The 24,835-nt window shown below is 59.7% G+C and overlaps 2 protein-coding genes across 3 annotated transcripts; both read left to right on the forward strand.

Annotated features, from left to right (window-relative positions):
• Positions 1 to 407: 407 nt before the first annotated feature.
• On the forward strand, positions 408 to 8,929 carry LOC122188617 (proline dehydrogenase 1, mitochondrial-like). 2 transcript variants are annotated; one of them, XM_042887053.1, is made up of 14 exons: positions 408 to 653; positions 821 to 954; positions 4,751 to 4,785; positions 5,031 to 5,180; positions 5,263 to 5,327; positions 5,580 to 5,696; positions 5,851 to 5,930; positions 6,189 to 6,270; positions 6,554 to 6,646; positions 6,736 to 6,882; positions 7,000 to 7,175; positions 7,255 to 7,353; positions 7,444 to 7,532; positions 8,297 to 8,929. In XM_042887053.1, exons 1-14 carry the CDS (start codon positions 423 to 425, stop codon positions 8,482 to 8,484), a joined length of 1,686 nt encoding a protein of 561 aa, XP_042742987.1. In that variant the 5' UTR covers positions 408 to 422; the 3' UTR covers positions 8,485 to 8,929. The 2 variants fall into 2 exon arrangements, with proteins under 2 accessions (XP_042742987.1, XP_042742986.1); XM_042887052.1 differs by having other exon boundaries at positions 425 to 653; positions 746 to 954.
• A 1,476-nt stretch (positions 8,930 to 10,405) lies between these two features.
• LOC122188585 (scavenger receptor class F member 2-like) lies at positions 10,406 to 23,600 on the forward strand. The gene is given in 13 exon segments (XM_042887010.1): positions 10,406 to 10,530; positions 10,532 to 10,850; positions 10,852 to 11,087; positions 14,201 to 14,259; positions 15,263 to 15,364; positions 15,524 to 16,043; positions 16,118 to 16,336; positions 16,755 to 16,883; positions 18,469 to 18,572; positions 18,638 to 18,755; positions 20,032 to 20,153; positions 21,184 to 21,336; positions 21,739 to 23,600. Coding segments are annotated over 13 exon segments (3,390 nt in total). The 3' UTR covers positions 22,923 to 23,600.
• The last annotated feature ends 1,235 nt before the right edge of the window (positions 23,601 to 24,835 follow it).

Genomic DNA, 24,835 nt, shown 5'->3' on the forward strand with positions numbered 1-24,835 from the left:
CCAGGTTCGGCGATACCCCCAAAGGAACAACCGGCGGGGCTCGCACTGACACCCATCCCGATGTCGGGACATCCCGCACCGGAGGCGACAATCCTCCTGTGGACGGCCGCGTGGGCTCGGAGATCCCTTAAAGAGAGCCCTTTAGCCCGATCCGAGGGGCTGGGACCGCACCGACCCCCCTAGGACCACTGGGCTCCCTTCCAATCCCTCCCCACCCCAACCTTTCCCAGTTCCGAAGGGAAGCAGCGGGCAGGACACGAGGCGGAAAGCCGGCCCCCTAGCCCGGGCCCGTGTCTGCGGGAACCCGGCGGGGCGGTGCCGGGCGGGACGTACTTAAGGCGGCGGCGTTGCAGGCGGGCGGCTCTGCAGTGCCCATGGCTCTACCGAGTGCGGTGCGGGCGCTCCACGCCACCGCTTCCCGCATGGGCGCCCCGCGTTCCGTTCCCCGCGGTGCCGCCCCGCCGTTACCGGCTGACGGGAAGGGGGGAGCCAGACCGGTACCGCCGCCGGTACCGCCGCGGGGTGCGGCCCCGGTCGTGGATTTTGGGGACCCGCAAGAGGCGTTCCGCAGCAAAAGCAGCGCCGAGCTGTTGCGGGGGTTGCTGGTGCTCGGGCTTTGCGCTGTGGGACCGTTGGTGGAGCACAACCGAGAGGTGAGTGCCCGGAACCGGGGGAGGGGAAGGGGGGGGTGAAAGAAGCGATGCGGGGCTGCGGGTGCCGGCGCTGAGGTTCCGACATCCCGCAGCTGATGCAGTTCGGGAAGCGGATGTTGGGCCAGGCGCTGTTCGAACGGCTGATGAAGATGACTTTCTACGGGCAGTTCGTGGCCGGGGAGGATCAGGAGGCCATCAAACCGCTCATCCGGCGGAACCGGGCCTTCGGAGTGGGCGCCGTGTTGGACTACAGCGTGGAGGAGGACCTGAGCCCCGCTCGGGCCGAGCGCCAGGAGCTGGCGTGAGCGCGGGGCGGTGGGAGGGCTGCGGGGGGTGGCGGGCGCGGGAGTTGGCTGCGACGCGATTGGCTCCGAGCGCCCATCCCCCCCGCTCCTATTGGCTGAAGGACGCCGTGCGTCACCGCCCCGCCTCCCGCGGCATCGCCCCGACCCCCGGCATCGCCCCCCAATGCCGCCCCCCGACGTTTCCCGTCCGCTTCCCCAAATTCCCACCCCGCTTCCCTCTGTTTCCATTCCCAGCCTCCTCCCGTATTTCAGCCCTTTTTCCTGCAGGCGACACGCAGTGCTGTCACTGTCACTGTGCCCCCCCCCTTATCTCTCCCAATGGCACGCAGCTGCGATGTCCTGCTGTGCTAAAAAAACGTCCCGAAACTCCGTGTTCCTTTCCGAGCAGGTGTTCCTTTCCCCCCCTCTTCCCTCCCTCCCCCGTCCAGCAGCCTTATCTCTGCCCCGCACCCAGCGCTGCCTATCGGACAGCTATAACCACGCTGCTGGCCCTGGCGGTGATGCGGCAGCAGCTGATCCCTATGTGCTTCCCCGGGCACGCAGCCGTGGCTCGAGTTGCTATCCGAGCCGTGCTCGGCATCCTAATGGAGTGTAAGCAGCTCGTGACGCGGGCGGGGGGGTGAGGAGGGGGGGGGAGGAGAGAGGTGACAGCGCTGCCGTTTCTGCTGTCCTTGTGCCGGCTGTGCCTGTACTGAGTGCTCCTGCCTTTAGCACTGAAAGCTGTCTGCACGCATTCTTTCCCTCCTTTCCCAGCACTGCTGCCCACTTCTCTCCGCCCTCCCCCCTTTGGTGCAGGTTATAGGGCTGCTGCCGCCATGGGGCTCCCACCCAGAAAGCTCCGTGCCCCCCTCCCTCCCCCCCTCCCCCCCCACTGTCACCCTGCCTGAGCCAGCCGTAGAGGCACAAAGCAGCTGCAGGCAGCGTGTCTGCAGCCTCCTGATGCCATCTGCTGTTGGAGTGCTGTGCAAAGCCTCTAGCAGCATGCTTGCGTGGAAATGCCCTTGTGCTTCCCCCAAAAAATGCTCCTCGTGATTGCAGCAGCATGGTACAGGTTGAACCCATGTCCTGGCATGCCTCCAGCCAGCTCAGTCCTGCCCTGCCCGGGCTGCTGTTCTGCACCCTGCCAGCTTGTCACGGGTGTCCTCCAGGTGCCACTATGAGCACTGCAGCCAGGTCATGTTGGCACAGCCAGAGGAAGGTTCCTGCAGGCAGTGCTGGTGGGTGTGGGATGCAGGCAGGTGGGGCTTTGCTCCCTGGGAGGGGAGAGTGGAAGAGTGCGTCAGGAACCAGGTGGGGTTGCACTGATGTGGGCAGGGAGGCTCCTTCCCCTGCAGCAGGGTTCCTCATTCCCAGTGGAGCCAGCTGTCAGGGCATGCTGCACATTAGGGTGCTTTCTGTTTGGCCTTTGCAGGGAAGTGCTGCTGCAGTCCTGGAGCTGTGTGCTGGAGCGCAGGCTTGCAGGATTTTCTGCCAAGTGCTTTGTTTCATTCCTCCCTAAGCAGTTTTAGATATTGCCCACAGCTTGAGTGTGGGCTTCCTGTGACCACAAGGCTTGCCTTGAATGTGGTCACTGAGAAACAGCTTCTCCTTTGTGTTTCACTTGTCCTCTCTGCCAGACCCACCTCCTGCTGATGGGGCAAAGCAAGCAGGCTCATGGCAGCCTCTAGCCTAAAATGCATTGCCACCTGCAGCTTATTTCTGACAAGGGCACCCTTATGCTTCTCCTGAGATAATGCATCCGAACCTGATCCAAAACTCCCTGAAAGCCCAGTTCTAGTGTTGGCCACATCACTATGCACAGCCATCCAGCAAGCTGGTGCTCCCTGCATCGCTGCATTGGCTCTTCCTTGATAAAGCAGAATGGTGCCTGCTCATTTTCACACTTCTGTTTGCATTTGATCCCAGGGCATCCTGCAGGTGAAGCATCTTTGGATTCTTTGCACCCAACTGGAGCATTCTGTAGGGCCTGGTTTGTGCAGGGCTGGTGATACCTGTGTGTTCTGAGCTTACACAGGGCTGAGCATGCCTTGCAAAGACTTGCCTTGCCTTTAGGAGCACTTGGGCAGTGCTCAGAGATGCTTCCTGCCCCCTATGGTCTGGAATAAGCTACTTCAGCTGGGCTAAGTGGCATTTGGGTGTTGTGGGAATGGCTCTGCTTGCCAAAACTAGCACTGCAAAGAGAGCAGCTGATATCCAGGAAGGGGCTATTTCTTCAGCTGGAAAGAGCTTCCTCTATTTTGTTTTGATGTAGAACAATAAAGTGAGCACCATGGCACTGCTTTAAACGCCCCCCCCCCCCCCCCAGGGATGGAGGGGTTCAGTGCAGTCATGCAGCAGGAATGCTGCTGGAAAGGGTGTGTTTGTCTTCAGGAACACAAAACACTTCAAATTCAAGGGGTGTTTGCTGATAACTGAGCTGCGTAAGCCAGAAGGGCTGTGCCTGTGCTGCTTGTCCCCAGCATACAGGTGCTGGATCAAGGTGTGCTCAGGGCTGCAGAACTGTCCTGCCTGCACCGAGAGCATCTTGCAGCCATCAGGGCTTTGCTATTGCATCTTTCTTTCCTGTTCTGGAGCAGCAAGGTTCCTGACCTGTCCCGGGAGCACCGCAGTCACAGAGCAGAAGCCAAGGACACAGCAGGTTGTGGCATGGCTCCTGCTGAGCTGCGGTTCACATGAGGCTTTGCTGTGCTCTGAGCTGCCCCAGGGAGCCTCCAGCAGGAGGAAAGGGCTTTGTTTGTGCTTCCAGCAACTCCTAATCCCTGTCGTGGGGTTCTCACGTGGGCGCTACCTACTCTGGTGAGGCTCCTGCACTGGTGGCATGGCTAATTTGGGGCAGTGATGCTGGGGTACTGCCAAGCAGAGATCTCCTGGGAGGAGATGGCTCTCCTGAATCAGACCCCTGGGGCTCCTGCATCAGACCCCTGTATGTGGGCTGGCTGTGGGGCAGCGAGGAGGCTTAGCTGCTCGAGCTTCAGCAGGAACTCATGACTTGGGCACCAGCCCAAGCTGTCAGTTCCCTGCTCTCTGTGACAAAAGGCTCAGGCTTGAAATTACATCCAAGTTGGCTGGGGCTGGGGCTGAGCTTTGTTTGTAAGCAGTTGGCTGGTGCTGACATGCAGTGGAGTGGGGCAGCTGAGTGGCAGTGGGGCTGTGGAACCCATGGCTTGGTGCAATCCACTCTACTCAAGCTCTTTGCTTTATAGTGTGGTGTTGGGATGAGGTTTGGTGCTCCCACAGTTTGAGGGCCATAGAGATCATGGAATGGTTAAGGTTGGGAAAGATCACTAAGATCCCCAAGTCCAACACCAACTCCCTCCCATCATGCCCACTGCCCATGTCCCTCAGTGCCACATCTACACGGTTCTGGAGCACCTCCAGGGATGGTGACCACACCACTCCATGGGCAGCTGTGCCAGTGCATCACTTCTCTTTTGGAGATGAAATGCTTCCTGATATCCAACCTAATGGAACACTCAGCTCCACCATAGATGGCCCTGTCCTTGCCACGTGGTGTGCATCCCCAACCACGGTGGGCTGGGATATGCCAAGGTCCAGAGCATCGTCCCTGTCTGCTCCTTAGGAAATGTTGTCTTGGGTATTGAAGTCTCTTTGCTTTCCGTGAGAGGATTTGGGGCACCTGAGCTGCCAACAAAGTGGTGTTGGCCCCGTTAGCAATGGGATGGTGAGGGAAGAACAGGGCATAGTGCCAGGCCTTGGGGCTGCCCTGGCCACCGGTGCGTGGCTGCAGGGTGCTGCTGGCCTTGTCCTCACCTTCCCTGTTTCTCTTCTTAGCTCCTGCACCTCTGCAGCCGAGAAGGAGCCAGGAGGTGAGTGATGGCCTCTCCTGCTCTCAGCAGATAGCGCCTGGCTGAAGGCCCAGCTGCTCCAGGCACCTGGGGGAAAGACTCGTTCCTCCTTCATGAGTTGGAGGAGGAACGTTGAGGTTCTCAGCTGACCCCACTCCTCCTCAGATGGGGTCTCAGGGGGCTCTTGTGAGGTGTGAGGAAGGAAGCAGGAGCTGGTAGGGCTCAGCAGGGGCTGTGGGGCACATCTCTGTCCTCTTCCAACCCAGGAGCAGAGCAGAGGGAGAAGCAGTTCCGTGCCCATCGTGGCTTTGGGGATCGTCGTGATGGAGTCATCAGTGCACGCACCTATTTCTATGCCGATGAGGCCAAGTGTGATCAGCACATGGAGACCTTCCTGCGCTGCATCGATGCATCAAGTAAGTCTTCAGTGTGTCCCTGTGTGCCTGGAGACACCAGGGACCCTGCCCCAGCCAGCCCTGCCCCTGTGACTCTTTCCAGGTGGTAGTTCAGAGGACGGCTTCTCGGCCATCAAGCTGACAGCACTGGGTAGACCTCAGTTCCTGGTGAGTGTCCATGGGGGTGAGTGGGATGGGCTGAGTTGGAGGGAGGACAGTGGGTGCTTTGGGGTGCCTGAAGCCACCTAGGAGATGGCCACAAGCTTTGGGAGCACACAAAAGGGTCCCAATGTGAGAATATGGATGCTTTGTACCAGGCTATGTTCTCACACTATAGGGTCAGGGTCTGTCTGTGGGGCTCTGGAGGGATCCCTTGGGGCTCTGAATCCAGACAGCTCACCCCAAGCTCTGTCCCCACAGCTGCAGTTCTCAGAGGTGCTGGTGAAGTGGCGACGGTTCTTCCACCAAATGGCTGCAGAGCAGGGCCAGGGCGGGCGGGCAGCGCTGGAGATGAGGCTGGAGGTGGAGAAGTTGCAGGTGAGCAGGGGGATATCCGAGGGGTGAGGTTGTGCTGCTGGGAGGGGAAGAAGGGAGAGTCTGACCGTCAGGGATGTGCTGCAGGAAGGGTTCTGGAGCACTGTGACACCTCTGGTGGGGTCTGGCTGTGCCTTGATGCTCCTTTTGGTGGCAGGAAGCCCTGGCCAAGCTCGGCATCGCAACCAAGGCGGAGAGCCAGCACTGGTTCACAGGCGAGAACGTGGGTGAGAGTGGGTAAGTTGTCCACAGCCTGTAGGGTGCTGTGGGGTGGTTGGTGCTGGGGGATCTGGGCCCTGCCACAACCTTGGGCTGACAGGCAGCAGCAAGGGGGGGTCCCCAAAAGTCATCGCTGATTTGTTGTGGCAACCAAGGGCTCTCAAAGCAGAGAGGAGTGACAAGCTGGGTCAGGGTGCCACTTGCAGCTGGTTTGCTGATGGGGTGGGAGCTGGTAGAGACCCTGCCATCAGCACACAGCTGACTTCCCACCCACAGCACTGTGGATCTTCTGGACTGGAACAGCCTGATTGACAGCCGCACCAAGCTCTCCAAGCTGCTGCTCATCCCCAACATCAAGGTGCGTGTGTGTGCTTCAGCCAGGCTCTGCCCACCAAGCAGCTCAGCAGTGTGGGCACTGCCAGTGTGAGGCATCTTGTCCTTGTCCTGGGGTGTGAGGCTGCCATCCTCAGGCTCTGCATGGCTTCTGGAGTCCCACACTGACCTGCTGCATGCAGCTGGTGGGGTGAGCGCCCCATGTGCAGCACAGGTTGAGGGGGTCTTGGGGTTGGGCTCCACTGGATGTTTGCTCCCCTATAGTGCTGCTGTGCCAGGCAGTGTTGAATGGGCTCTTCTCATTTCAGACCAGGCAGCTGGAGCCTCTGCTCTCACACTTCACCGAGGAGGAGGAACTGCAGATGAAACGGATGCTGCAGCGGATGGACGTCCTTGCCAAGGTGCAGGGAAGGTGGGGACAGGCACTGCTGCCGATGGGGACACATGGCAGGCAGCCTCAGCAGCCCTCTGTGCCTCCTTCACCCCACAGAGAGCCACGGAGACGGGGGTGAGGCTGATGGTGGATGCAGAGCAGAGCTACTTCCAGCCAGCCATCAGCCGTCTCACCCTGGAGATGCAGCGCCGCTTCAACAGGGAGCGGGCCGTCATCTTCAACACCCACCAGTGCTACCTGAAGGTGAGGCAGGGGATGGAGTGATGGATGGGGATGGATTGGTGATGCTGTAAGCAGTTCAGTGTGGCTTTGGGATGGCTGGTGGCACCGGTTTGGTGACCCTGGGCCATCTCTGCCCAGGAAGCTTACGATAATGTGAGTGTGGACGTGGAGCTGTCGCGCCGGGAAGGCTGGCACTTTGGCACCAAGCTGGTCCGTGGAGCCTACATGGATCAGGAGAGGGAGAGAGCAGCGAAGATTGGCTACGAGGATCCCATCAACCCCACCTATGAGAAGACCAATGAGATGTATCACAGGTAGGGGTTGCCCCCACCACGCTCCTGTCTTCCTCCCCGGTGTGATGGGGCAGCCTCACCACGCAGCCCCCTGCTGCAGGTGCCTGGACTATGTGCTGGAGGAGATCAAGCACAGCCGGAAAGCCAACGTCATGGTGGCAACTCACAATGAGGACACCGTCAAGTTTACCCTGCGCAGGTGGGTGCTGGTGGGGTGCCCAGTCCCTGCTCTACACACAGGACATAAAGGGTCTCTGCTCTTTTCTTAACATCGAGGTTTGGCTTGCAGGATGATGGAGCTTGGGATCCATCCTTCAGAGAAGAAGGTCTGCTTTGGGCAGCTGCTGGGCATGTGTGACCAGATCACTTTCCCCCTAGGTGAGTGCTGCAGCATCAGCACCTGGGAGCAAGCAGGATGTGGCAGAGGGCTCCTGTCCCACTGTCACACCAAGGTTTCCCTGAGCAGCTGCTGTGGGGTTTGAAGGCAAGATGGAGCCAGGCTGTGGGTTGCTGGCAGACTGGCTGAGGACTTCTGGTCTCCAGAACCCAAGGCCAGGGGAGTAGTGCAAGGCAGACTGGGCAGCTGTCCAGCATGGATACTGCTCTGTCCTGGAGTTCCCCCAGTAAGCAGGGCTTGGCTCTGGGTCTGCAGCCTCCTCTGGTCATGCTGGAAAAATGTGTTAACTTGATGTTTCTATTTGAATGCTTCTTAAATTGGCCCGGCCCTCCCTGCTGGCATTCCCAGGGCTGCCGGTGACCTCGGCACTCTCTCTCTGGCACCTTCCCAAATCCCTGTGCAAAGCAGGGAGGGGACAGGCTGCTGTGTTTTCCCCCCCAGCTGTCCCAGACAGGCTCCCTCCATCTGGCCAGAGATGCTCCCAGGCTTCCTGTGGGTTGCTCAATCCCATCCTCCAGCCCTCACATGCTGGGCTCGCCTTACTTTCCCCCACACACAGAGGCAGGGAGCTGGGCTGGCAAATGGGACATCCCTGTGTCCCCAGCCCTGGTTGTCTAGAAACCATCAGTGCTAACTGGAGTGCTCTGGGTTGCTATGCCTGGATCTTTGCCCTTGGTCACAGCAGTGCCAATGGTGCCTTGGAGGGTCTTTGGGGCACTTCCATGCTCTCCCTCTCTCCTTCCAGGTCAGGCTGGCTTCCCTGTCTACAAGTACGTCCCCTATGGCCCAGTGGATGAGGTGCTGCCCTACCTGTCCCGCCGTGCCCAGGAGAACAGGGGCTTCATGCAGAGAGCCAACAAGGAGCGGGACCTGCTCTGGAGGGAGTTCAAGCGGCGACTTTTGGCAGGCACCATCTTCAGCACCAACCCCTGACCCCTGCAGGACCCAACCTGTGCCCAGCAGCGGGGCTCTTGTGCCTTCGTGTTAACCACTAACCCAGCTCCTCTGCCTTGTTGTGTTGCTGTTTTTCCTCCTGAGGCCTTTGCCTGAGGGGGAGATGTTCTCTCATTGCTGTAGAACTACATCCTCCTGCTGGAGGCCACTACTGTAGGGCTGCCTAGCTGCCCCAAGTGATGTCCCTCTGCTGTTCTTTGGCAGAGCCAAAGCTCTCAGTGCCTTGTGACCATGCCAGCCCTGGGACACCTATCATGGGGATGGGATCTGTTCAGCCATGTCCCTGTGCTGCCCTGTGAGGCCAGGGCAGTTCTGGGGGTCAGGGAACCAGGAGTCCAGGGAGTTGGGCTGCAGCTCAGCTCTGCCAATCACTGCATTTGCAGCAAATTACAACAATTAAAGCACTGTTGCTCTTGTTCCTCAAGTCTGTGCGTAGCGTTGGGTTCTGCATTGCTTCCCTGATAGCAAAGGCTGGGGGGTGCTCCAGCCAAAGCTGCAGTGTGCTTTCTCGCAAGGGTGCTGGATGCAGCAGCAGGGGGAGTTGCGAGGCAGAGAGCCCATACTGTGCAGCAGCCATCGCAGCAGCTGTACTCCAATGCTGGGAGAGGTCCGAGCACACGTGAGCAGGGCTCCTTCCAAGGGGCAGAGCCTGGCTGTGTCCCCACCGGATGGTGCTGAGTGCCCCAGGGGCTACGGCACGGTCCTTCCCCGGGAAACAGCTGCAGGGAATTCTTGAACCACTGACAAAACAGCGTATTTTTCCTTTGCTTTGTCTTTGGAAATGCTATAAGGCTGGGGTTCCTCTCTTTCTCTTTTGCTGGTGTCTTCCAAAGCATGGTTCAGTGGGAGGAAAGCACCTGGCAGTGCAGCTCCAGCCCAGAGCCTGAAAAAGGAGCTGCAGAGTTGGAATAGAGAGCTCTGAGGTGGGCTCCTGGAGCACCAGTGCTGCTCCTCTTAAAGGCAAAAACCTCATTGGGACCAGAGGGAGAATAGGAGCAGTTGTGGCTGATGTCCATGGGGTGTGCATCACCTCCAGCTCTGAGGGTGGGCACCGGAGCAGCCCTGCTTTGGAGGCAGCCTGAGGGTCCTTGTGCCTCTTGGGGAATGAAAGGTTCACAACACATGGATGGATGGATCCATCCTGCCTGTAGGACAGGGCCAGGGATCTGCTGCCAGCACTGTGGATACAGGGACAGGGGACATGGCAGGAGTGGAGAGAGGTGCTCAATGATTTGAAATCTGAGGTCAGGGAAGGCAAGTAGGTGGGTGACAGTTGTAACACCCAGGGAGTTGGGAGATGGTTTCTGCACAGGCAGACAGGGTAGGAGGAAGCTGAGTGCAGCTCAGGAACGGTGTCCCCATCCGTGTCATTTCAGGGCAGCGACATCGGTCCCCAATGGCTGCCACCCCCCAGCCCCTCCCTCTGCACCCGTGGCTGCTCGCATCACGATCTGCCCGTGCACAGGGACAGGGTGAAAGCAGCTTCCAGGCATGGCTCTGCCTCACGAGTCCCCATCAGTGACCTGGGGACAACGCAGCTCCGTGGGAAAGTAGCCCTAGGGGGTCCTGGTTGCTCCGTGCTGTGGCATCGCTGCTCCATGGACCAGAATGTGATAAATCCAGGAGTCGGCGGTGAGCAGCTGCTCATCCACTCTCTTCACTCGCGGTGTTCGGGACACGCCCCGGCTCTCTCCCGTCAGATGCAGTCGGAGCATCCTCTCCTGGAGGCGTGCGGTGCTCAGAGGCGGCAATGCAAGAGATGCCCGCAGCCCCTCGGCAGGAGAGAACACAGCCATTCCTATTAAAACCATCGATCCGAGCGCCTGGGATAGCCGGTCCTGCACGGAGCGGCGATGCTCTGTAGTATTCAAGGGACACTGTTTGTGCAACCACGTGGCAGATGCTTGGCGTGTCCCCCGTCCACGCTAGGGATTTGGGATTGCTAGAAGCGCTCGATGAGCCCCCACACTTCCTGACTGTGTCCCTCTGAGGGAGTTACGAGTGGCTGCCGCTGCGGGCACCGCTCGGGCTGCCGGAGCCGGGCACAGCCTCCATCGGGGCTATCGGGACTCCGGGTCCTGCCGTTCTACACCCGCACCGCCGCTCCGCAGCCCGCACACCGCTGCCGTCGGGGCTCGGGGCCGGGGTCGGACGCGGGGAGGAGGCGGCGGCGGCGGCCCCCGGAGCCTGGCCCGCCGTCAGGGGAACCAATGCGGAATTTCCTGGCTGCCGGCGGGGCCCCTCCCGCCGCCGCCGAGAGGGGCGCGGGGGAGGCGGCGGCGGCGGCGGCGGCGGCGGCGCGGAGCTCGCACTGCAGTTTCCGTCCGCCGAGAGCGGCCGTCGGGGCAGGGCAAGGCAGGGCAGGGCAGGGCGGCACCGGGCACCGCGCAGCCGAGCCGAGCCCCGTATGGGATGGGCCGGGTCGGGCCGGGCCCCGCCGCGCCGACGGCCATGGCGGCCCTGGGGCTGCGGCCGCCGCGCCCAAAAGGAGCCGCGGTGCCGCTGCTGCTGTTGGCGGTGCTGAGCTGCGGAGCCGCGCAGGAGCTGAGCCCACGGGGCAGGAACGTGTGCAGGGCTGCAGGGTAGGAGAGAGGGGAGGAGAGGGCAGGTGGGGCCGGGCGGGCGGCCGGGAAGGGAAGGGGGGGGGAGGGCGCGGGCCTGGGAAAGAGCGGTGCGGGGCGGTGGGGAGGGGGCGATGGGTCCCATCGTGGCGGGGGAGATGGAACCGGGTGTCCCGGGTTCGGATTTTAGTGTCCCGGGTCCGGGTTTTGCTGTCTCGGGTCTGGATTTTTGATGTCCCGGGTCTGAAGCTGTGTGTCCCGGTTCTGAATCTTGGTGTCCCGGGTCCGGATTTTGGTATCCCGGGTCCAGATCTCGGTGTCCCTGCGCCGGTCCTGCAGGGAGAAGCCGGTTCTGAGCGCCCCGGGTGTGGTCCCGCAGTGGGATGCGGGATGCTGCGGGTGTCCCCCGCTGGAGCGGCTCCCGGAGCGCTCGGGGCGGCCGCGTTGGCAGCACAGGGACAATACTCGGCTTTGGCTTCAGAGCAAAGGTGCCATCCCCAGGGTCGCCCTCTGTCTGTTCCCCCCCCTCCCTTTCCCCTCTCGGGCTCAGTGGTCCCAAAGCTGCCTCATCCCGCCGAAGAGACCCCTATATGGGGGGGCGATGGGGGGAAGGGCAAGCCATAAATGCACCTTTTTACATCTCGCCCGTGAGGTCAGGAAAGTCCACAAGGAAAACATGTGCTGCGCGCTGGAGAGGCCGCATAATGGCTCCATTCAGCCCGGCCGCGGGGCGCTGGTGCCCCCTCCTCAAATTACAGTTTCCGAAGGAGGTTTTGCCAGAGCAGCACAGCCTCAGTACTCGGCGGGGGGGGGGAGGGAGGTTGCACCGGGTCTCCACATCCCCCTGTAAAACCGGTGCCCAGCAAAGCTGTCGCTTGGGGTGGCAGTGGGGCTGCAAGTGGTGACCCTTGGGGCCAGCCCAAGGAGCTGCGTCCATGCAGTTCTGTGGATTGCATAGGGTAGGAGAAAGGGATGTGCTTTGGAACTGTTTGGTTTGCTGTGTGCTAAATGTGACTGCTCCTCTTGAGCTCAAAGCTCTTGTTGAGTTACCATGTCCCCCTTCTGTTGGAGAAGCAGGGGTGCAGGGTGATGAGTGCAAGCGCTGTGTGTGTGGGAATTGCTGTCTCCCTAACTCTCCTTTGGCCATTCTTTTCCTGTATGAAGAATTTCCTTTTTGCCACACAAGGCACCGAGTGACGGGTGGTGTGGAGAAAGAAGGGGCTCGGTGCCAGGGTGATGCTGCTCCCCAGTTTGGGCAGTGGTGTGTGAGCACTGGGATGGGCGTGCAGCTGGAGCAGGTGGCAGCGGTGCTCTGGGCTGTGGGGTTTTCACCTCCATCCGTTTGTGCAGCTCCCAAACTCTCAGTAGGATGCAGGACGTGGGATGCTCAGTGGGATGCAGACAATTCCCAGGAGCAGGGACAGCTCGGGCTTTGCCCCATTATGTGCTCCTTTTCATCTGCACCAGTGAAATCCCCATCAGTTTGGCAAAGTGATTCTTTTTCCCCTTTCTCGAGGGGAAAAGGCAGTAAAACAGAAAGAGAAGGGATGTGCCGAGGGTAGCAACGGGTCCGTGGGCAACCTGAAGGATGCTCTGAGGCTGAGCCCCGGTCCCAGCTGTGCTGTGGGGTGCAGGGAGGTGGGTCAAGCTTTGAAATCTGAGCGCGTTGGTTTGCTGTCAGAGCAGCTGATAAGGGAGGGGAGGCTGAGCGGGGAGGTGTCGGACATGGCCCGGCGGAGGCGATTAGCTATCTGCCAGGAGATAGCTTTAATCCCAGTGCTGCGTGTGGGCTGCCCTTAGGACCCACTCATGGTGCTTCAGTCACAGTGCAGCGCTATGGGCGCCGTGGTCCTTCCTTGGGCAGGATGACCCCCTTCCCACCCATCCCCAGCAGAGCTCATGGGGCTTTTGGGGAATGAGACAGCACGGGCACAGCTCGTTGGACTCCATCATGGCACATTTCAACCCATGGAGCCCGGTGGATTTCACTTTGGGTCCTCCTGTCCCCTCATGGAGAAGCTTTGATTGGTGCCCCATTGCCTTTCCTTGTGTGTTTCATCTCCCTTCCAGGGCACAGACCCTGCTCCAGCCCTGGGCTCAATCACAGCGCTGTGTAATCTCACTGACGGACGGAATGGATGGAGCTATTTTGGTCTCCAGCTGCAAGGCATTTTTTCCAGGCCCTGAATCATTTTTGTGGTTCCTTTCTGCCTCCCGTCCAATTTTTCAACATCTTCCACGAGAGGCAGCCACGGTGCTCCCATGTTGGTGCTGCCCCATTCGGCCCAGCCCGTGTCCCACCGGGGGCTGCTCCCTGCTACCCCCCAGCCCATAGCAGCTCCTTCTGGCAGCCAGACGTGGTCCTGTGACTGCGCTGCGTTTCACGAATACTTCCTCACTGTCTCCTCCTCCTCTTCTGCATTTGTTACATATAAAGGAAAAAAAAAAAGAAAAGCTTTGCATTCCAGGCTCTGCCACTGGTCCAGCCCATGTCAAGTTTTCCTCGACTGCAGCATGCCTTTGGATTGCTCCAGAGCCTCCGGGATTGCTCCCATCCATGGGGTATAGCTCCAGTTGTGCGGGCAAAGCTGCACAAACTGAAGGATGTGATGGGTTTGTGCTGAGAAGAGGACGTCCCCTCCTCATGGGGTGTCCCTGTGCCCCTCTTCTGAGGGCTGTAGTGGTTGAGAGGTGATGGGGTGAGATGCCACCATCCTACCTTGGGATGCCATCCCTGTGCTGCCACGATGCCAGGCACCAAACCCATCTGTAGGTTACCTTAAGCACTCCTTGGCTTTGCCCTGGCTTTCCTCCTTCCTATCTATTATTTTCCAATGCCTTGGTTAAGAATATGCTCATTTTAGTCTATCCTTTAAATCACATCTGGTGGTAAAATAATCCAAGCCATTTTCTGCATGTGGGGCACACAGATGTTGGGTACGGTCATCCCATGCCCAGCACTGCTGCTGTTTTCCTCCTTGTTCTCTGCTGAGCCCTGCGCTGAGCTGGGTACCCCGCGCCAAGCATCTGCATGGCAGAATTGGTTCTTGATATCATCACAGCATCACTGGCAGGTTTCCAGGAAGGACAGCAGCTTTCCAGATATCCCATTTGTGGACTTATTTTTCCTGCAGCTCCTCGGTGCTCGTGTGCTGCCCAGGATGGAGGCAACAAGGAAGCGAGTGTCTGATAGGTAAGCAGCAATGCTGAGGTTGTGAGACAGCCTTGGAGCTGTGTAGTGCATCCCAGCTCGCCTTGGGGTGCAGCCCTTGGACACGAGATGCAGTGTGGTGACCCCTGCGTGCTGCCACAGTGCTGGAGGGCTGTGGCAGAGGATGAAGGCACAGCCACGTGCCATTGCAGAAAGGCACCGGTGCCACCGAGCCCACAGGAAGCCAGGGCAGCCCCTGCTGTGCCACCATGCAGGATTTGGGGATCCTGTGTGTCCCCTCAGTTTGGGGTGGCAGTGGTGCCCAGGCAGCCGGTGGGCTGCAGACCCCATAACCAACTAACTCACCCTGCATGCGCCCTCATAACCACTCGCTGCATGCAGCTGGTGCAGGAAGGGAGAAGGATGCGCAGTGGGGGAGGATGGTCCCGCAGCAAACTGTCCCCATCTCCTCTCCCCACTTTCCCCCAGGCTGCTCTAACCATTAGACTCACTGCCTCTAACCTGTTCCATCTGTCTATTTTAGGGTTTTCTATAGTCCCCATCACCGTAGGTCTAACAACGGCCAGGTAAGGCGCTCGGTGTGGATGCTCTGTTCCCCCTCTCCTGCTGGCCAAGGGCACTTTGTGGGGCTATGGGGCCAGCACCGTGCCATGCCCCAGAGCTCGCTCCCCTTTAGCACAGGGGAACTCGTGGGCTGGGGGTGCTGGGGCAGCACCTCCATAGGGAGGTTAGAAGGAAGGGAGCTGTGCTGGTGGCTGCTTGTGTTCCCCTGTCCCACGTCCCACATCTCACCTGCAGCACAGGGATGGGTGAGCAGGGTGGTAGGGGGCTGGGGCAGGGATGGAGCCGGGGATGGTGGCAGGAAGATGGTGGCATCACCGCTGTGATCGGTGACCCCTGTGGTGCTACCATGCACCCCGTCCCCTGCTGTGGGGTTGGGGACAGGGATGGGATGAGCCTGGTGGCACACAGTGGGGACCATTCAGCTGTGTCCTCACGCTCTGTTGTTGGTCCATCTGCCCAGCCGTCTGCGAAGGGAATTTCACCTGCAAGGAGAACGAGGTGTGCGTGAGACCCGGCGAGTGCCGCTGCCGCCACGGCTACTTCGGTGCCAACTGCGACACCAGTGAGTACCAGTGGCACCACTGGGGCACCCCAGGGTGGGCCACCTCAAACAGGGAGCCTGTCACCTAAGCATGCTAGGAGCAGTGGGGATGGAGAGAAGCAAGAGGTGCCGCTTGCATGGGGTCACCCATGGCTGACTGCAGCGCTGTTCCACCTGCAGAGTGTCCCCGTCAGTTCTGGGGCCCCGACTGCAAGGAGATGTGCAGCTGCCACCCCAATGGGCAGTGTGAAGATGTGACGGGTCAGTGCACCTGCAACCCCAACCGCTGGGGCCCCAAATGTGAGAACATCTGCCTCTGCAAGCACGGCAAATGCGACCAGAAGACGGGCAAGTGCACCTGTGAGCCCAACTGGTGGGGTCCCCAATGCTCCAGCTCCTGCTATTGCAGCCACAATTCCCAGTGCGACCAGCAGACAGGAAACTGCCTGTGCCAGCCGGGCTGGTGGGGCCGTGGCTGTAACAACCAATGCTCTTGCAACAACTCACCCTGTGAACAGTTCACCGGACGCTGCCAGTGCCGTGAGCGCACCTTTGGGCCCCGCTGTGACCGCTACTGCCAGTGCTACAAGGGGAAGTGCAACCAGGTGGATGGCACCTGCACCTGTGAGCCGGGCTACCGCGGCAAGTACTGCCGTGAGCCGTGCCCAGCTGGCTTCTATGGGCAAGGCTGCAGGAGGAGGTGAGCGCTGGGGCACGAGGAGGGAGGTGGGAGCTGTGGGGTGCCATGTGCCACGTGTCCCTTGGTTGTTGCAGGTGTGGGCAGTGCAAGAGCCTGCAGCCCTGCACCGTGGCGGATGGGCGCTGCCTGACGTGCGAGGCGGGTTGGAATGGCACCAAGTGTGACCAGCCCTGCTCACCTGGTTTCTATGGGGAGGGCTGCGAGAAGCTCTGCCCCCCCTGCAAGGATGGCCACACCTGCAACCATATCAATGGCAAGTGTTCACACTGCAACCCCGGCTGGATTGGAGACAGGTGAGTGCTGCACGGCCCAGCTGGTGCATGCTGGTGCAGTGCTGCGTCCCTGCATGGGGTCTGGGAGTGGGTTCACAGCTGGGGCAGCAGGAATGGGCTGAGCCTGCTGGCATGGCCATGGGGCCATAGGGAGCCTCAGGGACCCCAAAGCCATGGGGCCATGGGATACACAATGCCACGGTGCTTCTATCCGCTCAGTGACCTTAACAAACAGCGGGGCTCAACTCTGAAACTTTCTTGGAGCCACCTGGGGTTGGGTCTGAGGCTCTGCAGCACCTTTATGGGGCCGACAACACCCAGCCCCATCCCCTCACACAGAACAAATGGGAAACAGAATAGGATGACCAGGATGGGCACAGTGGGGGGCACCATGAGGAATCCCCTCTCCGGTGCTTCAGCTGCCTTCACCTCTCCCCAGGTGTGAAACCAAGTGCCGCAACGGGACGTATGGGGAGAACTGTGCCTTCGTCTGCAGCGACTGCGTCAGCGGCGAATGCCACTTCGAGACGGGCCGCTGCCTGTGCCGCGCCGGCTCCCACGGCACATAGTAAGCAAACCGCTGCGGGACCCCGGGCACTCAGCACTGCTTGGCATCACCTCCATCCCCTGTCTGCTCCTGCCCCTGGTTGGGGTGGGGGTTCCGAACAAACCTGAGGTGGCAGCACCCGATCCCCCTGAGCTCAGCAGGGCACTCTGCAGGGCCACCGTGTGCCTCTCGCTGAGCTGCCAGATGGGGTTTCTTGACGAAAGGATTTTGCTTTAGGAAATGGCCATTTGGCAAAAACAAATGCCTTTGACAAAACTCGGTTTTTTTGTATGTTTTTTTTTTTTTTTCCCCCAAGTTCAGGGTGGAATTTCTAGCTGAAAACAGAGAGAAAACCACATCCCAGAATAGCACATAGCCTCACGGGTATGGCATCTGTGTGGTGCTCCCTCTCCCAGCAGCAGCTCTCACTGGGGGCTGCTCACCCAGGAGGAGCACAAAGCCCCCCAGCCCTTTGGCTGTGCCCATCTGCAACCAGCAGCAGGCCCTGTCCTAATGCATGCTCGTCCCCTTTGCTTTCTCCCAACGTGAAATAGAAGTGCTGTCTGAAAGGAAAGTGGCTGGAAGCACTGGAGGGAAGGCTGCTGAAATGTCTGCAGTGGGCATAAAGCCCTCTATTGCTCCACATAATTCCCATGGTATCTCCTGAAATCAGTCCAGCTGGGGTAGAAATATGGGTCCAGCTGATGGGAGTAGCTTGGACTGTCTGGGAGATATCCCTGCTCCCATCCCTGCATCCCCCTGCAGCTACTTGTGGGGGTTCAGGGCACGTGGCTCAGCCACGGCGGTGCTTTGAAAACCAGAGAGCGTGAAATGTGGCTGAGCCAAGGGAGCAGCTGCAGCCCCAGGAGAGAGAGGCTGGGATCGGGGCCACGGCGTTGCCAGCTGGGAGCAGCTGGCGTTGGGCTCAGGGCCATCAGCCCCGCTGCATCCATCCCAGTGCCCATGCTGTTGGCAGTGGGGTCCGACATAGCATCATCCCAAACTGTTGCTGCCCCCAGAACTCTGAGGACAGGATGCTCGGTGGGAGGGCACCCAGAGCCTGGGCTGTTTTGGGTGGTGCCCAACGCATTGCCCACCTTCCAGCCCTGGTTTGTGCTCCTCTCCATAGTGCTGAGCTGAGAGGCTGTGCCCTGGCAAGGAGGGCACTTCGGCCATAGTTGTTCTCCCTTCTTACATACAGTGAGCTGAGAGGTTTCCAAGCTCATGGGCTGCAGTGGAAGGGCTCCATGTGTGTGCTGGCTATGCATGGGGCACATGGCCACATCACATTAGCAGTGCTGAGCTGAGACCTGGTGCAGATGCTCTGCTGGGTTGGCACTGCTGATGGGTTAGTGACCCGTTGTCACTGCAGTGCTACAAGCCTCGTTGCAAAGCCTTGTGCAGCACGTGGGGGTGGAGGAGGGCTCTCAGAGACAGCAAACATGGGGACAAGCAGGAAGGTGGCACAGTCCCCCATGGGGATGCTGTCAGTGCAATCCAGCACTGTGTCACCTGTTTTTGCCAGAGTAGAATGAGTTTGGGAAAGGAGAGCAGGGAACATCCCCGGGATGCATCACCCCACCCTCACCCCTCACCCTCTCCCCAGCTGTAACCTCACCTGCCCGCCCGGCCACTATGGAGCCAACTGTGCTCAAGCCTGCAGCTGCCACGACGGTGCCTGCGACCCGCTGACAGGCGCCTGCCACATGGGTGAGTTGTAGGGTTGGGGTGCTGGGATGCCTGTGGCTGGTGTCTGAGCACGCTGTGTCTTGCAGAGGCCAACCAACGGATGGGGGTGATTGGGGCCGGAGCTCTGCTGGCGCTGCTGCTCATCCTCCTGCTGTCGCTGCTCTGCTGCTGCTGCGTCTGCCGCAAGAAGGATGAAGGGCACGGGTGAGTGGATGCTGGCAGGGAAAGGGGAGGACAGTGGGGCAGTTTTCCATCCTCATGAAGATGGGGAAAAGAGAGCACAGGGTGGGAGCAGGAGGACCCTGCACTTCAGGGGATGCCTCCTGGCTTTGTGTCCCTGTTGTTGGCTATCACCTCACTGGGACCCAGTGGGTCCCCAGGGCTGGAGCCTGCAAAGGGAAACCTAGAGCATGCTGAGTTATGGCTGCAATCCCCAAAATGGCGCGGGGATGAAGGCAGGAGTGTGCACAGCAGCTCCCACATCGGGGCTGGGCTGCAGGGTCTGCAGGACAAAGTGAGCCCCTCCAGTCCCTGCTGCAGGGATGAGGACAAGGGATAGGGATGGGGATAGGAGTAGGGATAGGGATGAGGATGGGGACAGGGATGGGGGTGGGGGTGGGGATGGGGATGGAGATGGCTGCTTATTGGGAAGAAAGGGGCCGGAGGAGCTCCACCAGCTGCACAAAAGCCGTCCCTCGTGCCGCCAGCCGCTGTGCAGGAATTTTCCGGAAGCCTCTGCTTGCAGCCGTGCCAGCTCCACTCCAGCCCAGCACATCTGGTTTGGAGAGCCTGTGGGCTGCATGTCATTATGCCGCAGATAAAAGGAGCCACTTCCCAAACTCAGTGCTGCTCGGAGAAGTCTTGCATGGGAAATAGCTCCAAAGAGTTTCCTCTCCTCGGGCGCTGCAGGGTGCCCAGATTCCCAACTGCCATCTCAATGTCCTGTCCCAAAGCATTCCCAGTGCCAGGAAGGGCTGTGGCAGGGGTACTGCAGTGGCCGTGGGTGCACACAGGTTGAGTGGCATTGCTGCACAGAGCCTCCTGCTGCTGTGGCTGCGGATAATTGCCTGAAAGCTCATCCCCGAGAGACTTTAAAACCAGAGAGCAAATAAAGAGAAGCCACGTGTTTGTTTGGGGTTGGGATTTTTTTTTTTATTTTTTTTATTTTTTCTGAAGTTAATCATATGATTCAAGGGCCTGGATGGGAGCTGTGGGTGTTTGGGGCACGGTCTGGCTGTGCCACAAGGCGAGCTGAAGCACACGGCTGGCAACAGCCCTGACCCCTGCCCTGAGCCATCCTGGGCTTCCGCTGGGGCAAAACCAATGGGGAATACACTCCTGTGGTATCTCTCTGTCCTGCCTCTTCCCCAAACCCTTCTTCATGTTCAGCATCCCTGAGCCTCCAGCTCAATGCATGGTTCCATGATCGATGGCCCCGGTGTGACCATTGCCCTGATGGGGTCGTTGTGTTTCCCTGCAGAGCAAATCAGGACCCAGTGGCAGCCAAGAAGCCTCCGAGGCGCTTGTGTGGGCGCTTCAGCCGCATCAGCATGAAGCTGCCACGCATCCCCCTGCGCCGCCAGAAGATGCCCAAGGTCGTAGGTGAGGCACCGAGGGGCAGAGCAGGGCCAACGTGTGTGACCTGCTGTGCTTCTCCCGGCCCCAAACCCATGCAGAGCGCACCAGGGCCAGGGAAACATCCCCACTGCAACCCAAACAGGGGCCGTATTTGTGGAAGGGGCTGAGCAGGGCTCGGGGAGGAGGACAGAGGGGGCTGTGTGCGTGGGGCTCAATGGGGCTGTGTGCGCGTTTCCTGCAGCCGCCCCACAGCAGCTGGCTCCCACCCAGCAGCGCTGTGTAAACACAGAGGAGAGGGAGGGGATGGCCCCAGCTCCAGGGCTCTGTGCATTACAACCTGCTGTGGGGTTGGGGCTATGCAGCGAGGCCACCCAGGACCCCGGAACAAAGGGATCTGTGCCAGCAGGCAACAAGGGACCCAGGCACGCAACGGCTCTGACCGCTTGGGGCTGGCCTTGGAGAAATAACATCCGTCCATCATCATCTGGCAGCACAGGGACCTGCAGCCCTGCTTTGCTAGGGGCAGGCAGGAGCCCCAGCACATCTCGGAGCTGCTGTTGGTGCTCCTCTTCCTCCAGCCATCCCCTTGGTCCCATTCAAGTCCTGGAGATGCCGCGTGGCCACAAGTCCCAGCACCCCGTCATGCCTTCTCGCAGGAAGCAGTGCGCTTCATCTGCTTCCAACGGTCTGCTTCTGATTTTCTCTTTTTGGGTTTTACAACAAGGAAAGTCATGCCGGAGTGGCTGCCTCCCCCACTCTGGGCCATTTGCTCTTTAAATATCTCCACTGCTTTTGCTCTGGCTCTGGAGTTTCTCTCAGCCTCTGCGTCCTCCCCCATCCCTTATACAACAGGGTCCCCTCATCTTGCTGGTCCGTTCCTGTCTCAGGTTTATTCCCTCTCACATAGACATCTCCATGATCTTTTATCCCCTGCACAGTGCTGTGTGTGGGGAGCATGGCTGCTTGCAACCATGGGTCATCCTAGGGTGGGTGAAGCAGGGCTGGGTCCTAGCAGGGCAGGCACTGGCTGATGGCCACTTTCCTGCCCTGGCAGTAGCTCATCACGACCTGGAGAACACACTGAACTGCAGCTTCATCGAGCCACCTTCAGTGGTGGAGCAGCCTTCCCCGTCCTGGTCATCCCGTGGTTCCTTCTCCTCCTTTGACACCACGGATGAGGGGCCAGTGTACTGCGTGCCCCATGAAGGTGAGACTCACGGGTGCTTCCCTGGGTGCTGCATGTAAAGATGAGGGCTGGAGGTGGCCCTGCGATGGGGGAGGTGGGGGTCCTGTGGCATAGGGGGACCTGGAGGCATGCAGAAGAGGTAGGGAGGGACCAGGTGAGACAGGGCAATGTGGAGCCCAGTTTTGCCTCTATCCCACCACCGTGCATGGGCTTTTTTTTGCCATGAGGGCAACAAGGCAGTGCCATAGGGCCCAGAGAAACCCTATAAGTGGAGGTGCTCAAGGCCAGGCTGAATGGGGCTTTGGGCAGCTGGAGGCAGTTGTCTAACAACGGGATCAAGTTGGGCTGGATGGCATTTTAAGGCTTCCTTCCAACCCAAACCATTCCGTGCCTTCATGACACATCCATGCTTTCTTCCCACAGAGAGCGTGGGTGACAGCAGGGACAGAGCACCGTCCTCCAGCCCCGGTGAGAAGCTTGTGGCCCCAGCCAGCGGGGAGGAGGCAGCTGAGTACAGCTTCCTGAAGGAGACGGGCTCTGTCAAGGCCTTCCATGCCGACAGCAGCGAAACACCCCTGCTCAAGTCCTCGGACAGCGAGCGCTCATCCTGCGGGTCAGGCTCGGCCAGCGCCGCGCTCTATGCCAAGGTCGCCCGCCTCTCCAAGCATTCCAAGGAGGAGGAGGAGACAGCGCTGTCCCCAGAGAGAACCAAGCCCCGTCCTCCCGACCCGTCCACCAAGCCCAAGGTATCCTGGATCCACAGCCGTTACAACTCCAGCCAGTCCAACTCGCTGCCCAGCCGCTCCCCGGAGCCAGCAGCCGCCCGGCCCAGCAGCCCTGAGCATGGCCAAGGTTTGGCCAAGAGGAAGAGGAGCCCCAGCGAGACGTCAGCTGGTGTGCATGGCAAAGCAGAGGAGAAGGGCAGCGGTGGCACACGTGGCAAGGAGAGACCGCAGAAGCACGCCAAGGAGCCCGGTGTCCCCGAGGGCAAAGCCAACCTTGCCACAGAGCCCCAGTCGCCTTCAAAACCCAAGCAGAGGAGCAAGGCCAGCTCAGAGCAGATGGAGAATATCAACGGGGCGGTGCAGAACGCCTTCAAAAAGATGGGCGGTTTCCATGCAGAGCGGCGGGCCGGGGAGGCGCCACGCAGCCCCAGTGCCGGCAAGCCGCGCTCCGACACTCTCCATCCCCACCTGGCCTCCGAGGCGGCCACGCTGCTGGCAGCCCAGCTGAAGGAAAAGACTCAGAGCCTCAACAAGGCGGAGGGCAGCGCCCGGCCCAACGGGGTGGGGGCCCAGCGGGAGAAGCCCACTCCACCCCAAAAAGCCAAGCGTTCGGCAGCCGCCGGCAGCCAGAAGGCCAGCAAGCCCCTGCTGCCCACCTCTCCCAACCTGCAGAAACTGATCCCCGTCACGGCCGAGCCGGCGGCTGGGGGCGAGCCCAGGCGGGTGGAGAAACAAACCGCGGTCAGCAGCCAGGACCCGGCTCCTCCGGGCGAGCAGACGGTCAAGAAGACACCCATTAAAAAGCCCCCCAGGAAGAAGAGCCGAGAAGCCACCCTGGAGCCGCCCAAAGCAGCCGTGGTGCCCACGCAGACGGTGCCGTAATGGGGAGCTGGGCACCTGGGAAGGACTTGTGGTGCCTGGACTGGAAGAGCCCCCAACCTCCTCATTCCACATCTCTCCCCTCATCTCCTTTTCTCCTGTCAGCCCATCTCCTCCGCTGTCCCTGGACCTGGTACCCCCCCGGCGCTGTGCTCTCCACGCAAGGATGCAGGAGCCGGGGGCCCCCCCTTTTTTTGTAGCAGTATTATCGATCGCATAAGCAGTGCTTGTTGTACTAGACGTACCCATGTTATATTCTGCAGTAACGGAGCCGCTCGCTTCCCACGCCCCACTCCACTCTGCCAGGTCCCCACCGCAGCGCGGGGGCAAAGGGGATGGATGACACACGGGGCCATCGCCGGGGACATCCCCGTGTCCTCACCCAGACCTCCCTGCACTGCCACGTCAGCTTCTCCCCTCTCGGAGGTGCAGCCCCCGGTGCCGCCGCACCGCTCCCAGCGTGGGGTCGAGCTGGTTTCGACCGATGCCCCTGGCCCCAGGGCTGCTTGTGCTAGGAGCGGCAGCAGGAAAGCACTATTTAAGGCCCGGGCTGCACAGCACTTGGGGAAGCTGTTGTGGCTTCAGGAGGGATCTGGCCAGTGGAGTCAGGTAGATGGGTTTGGTACGACAGAGCCTGGCATCTCTGCAGAGCGCTTTTCTAATAAAAGTGTATTTCTTCCATACCCGGGTGCTGTCTCTCCGTGCCCCAAGCTGCCCATGGAGCATCGCCTGGCTTCACTCGAGCACTTGGGATGCGGGGTCCTGAGTGGGATGCAGTGATACAGGAATGGAGGATGTGTCCCAGTGTGAGGCCAGGGGGTGACCCCTAAAAATAACACTATTCAGCGGTGATGCAGAGGCACAGGATGCCCAGGGAGTGGTGGAGTCACTGACCCTGGAGGTGCTCAGAGCCATGGAGATGTGGTGCTGAGGTACGTGGTCAGTGGGCATGGTGGGGTGAGGTTGGACTTGGAGATCTTAGAGATCTTTTCCAACCTCAGTGATTCTGTGATTCTAGTCCAAGTTAGACCACCACATATTGTTTTATGCTGATTTTTTCTGCACGACAGGACTCTGAATCCCTTTTCCAAGCACCCCGCTGTGGCCTGCAGGCTTTCCCCCCACCACTGCACGTTGGTTACCTCTAACAGAGAGCATCATGTGATGCACAGCACTGTGAGCACTTTGTTTTATGGTTTCCAGCCTCTGTTGATTTGCGGATCCCTAAACAATTTCCCCTGCAGCTGTGAGCCCCACTGGAAAGTTCACACTTAGCATAAATAAACTCGCTTTCCTTCTCCTCTTGAGGCCTTTGACCTCAAGGCATAACCAGCTGAATCCCATCACGAGAGGAAGTTGTAACACGGAATAATAACATAGAATGAGGGAATACAAAAGCAAGCAGGTCTTTCTCCCCCACTCCTCCCCAGGGATGATGCCCAGGTGGCATCATGGCACAGTGATCACCAACCCTGCAATGGGCACCAAGCACATGGTGGCCCCAATCCCCCACCAACCCTGTGCTGTTCGTGTTTTTCCCATTTTGTCCCCATTTCCAAATAGCAAAAGAGGAGCCGTCGGGTTGGAAAACAGCACATTTGTTTTGGCTTGTCCCAGAGAGCGGCGATAAAAGCGAACCCGATTGCCAGCTATTCATTTCCTATTTCAGGCCCTACCAAAAATAAACTCAAAAAAAGGGAAATTCAAATGAGAATGAAATATGCATGAGACAGCGAGCTGCTAGGGTTGTATAAGGAAGCACTCGTCGCTTGGGGAGCAGCAGTGCTGGCAGTGTTTGATGCTGGGGGGGATTGCAGGGGGCTCAGGCACTGCAAACAACGCATGGACCGTGTGCAGCGCCTCAAGTGTTCGTGGGCATAAATGATGGGGAGCAGGAGCCTTCTGCGAGCAGATCT

The sequence above is a fragment of the Lagopus leucura genome, unplaced genomic scaffold (assembly GCF_019238085.1).
Source record: "Lagopus leucura isolate 7727_CA_CO unplaced genomic scaffold, USGS_WTPT01 Super-Scaffold_100071, whole genome shotgun sequence".
Classification (NCBI taxonomy): domain Eukaryota; kingdom Metazoa; phylum Chordata; class Aves; order Galliformes; family Phasianidae; genus Lagopus; species Lagopus leucura.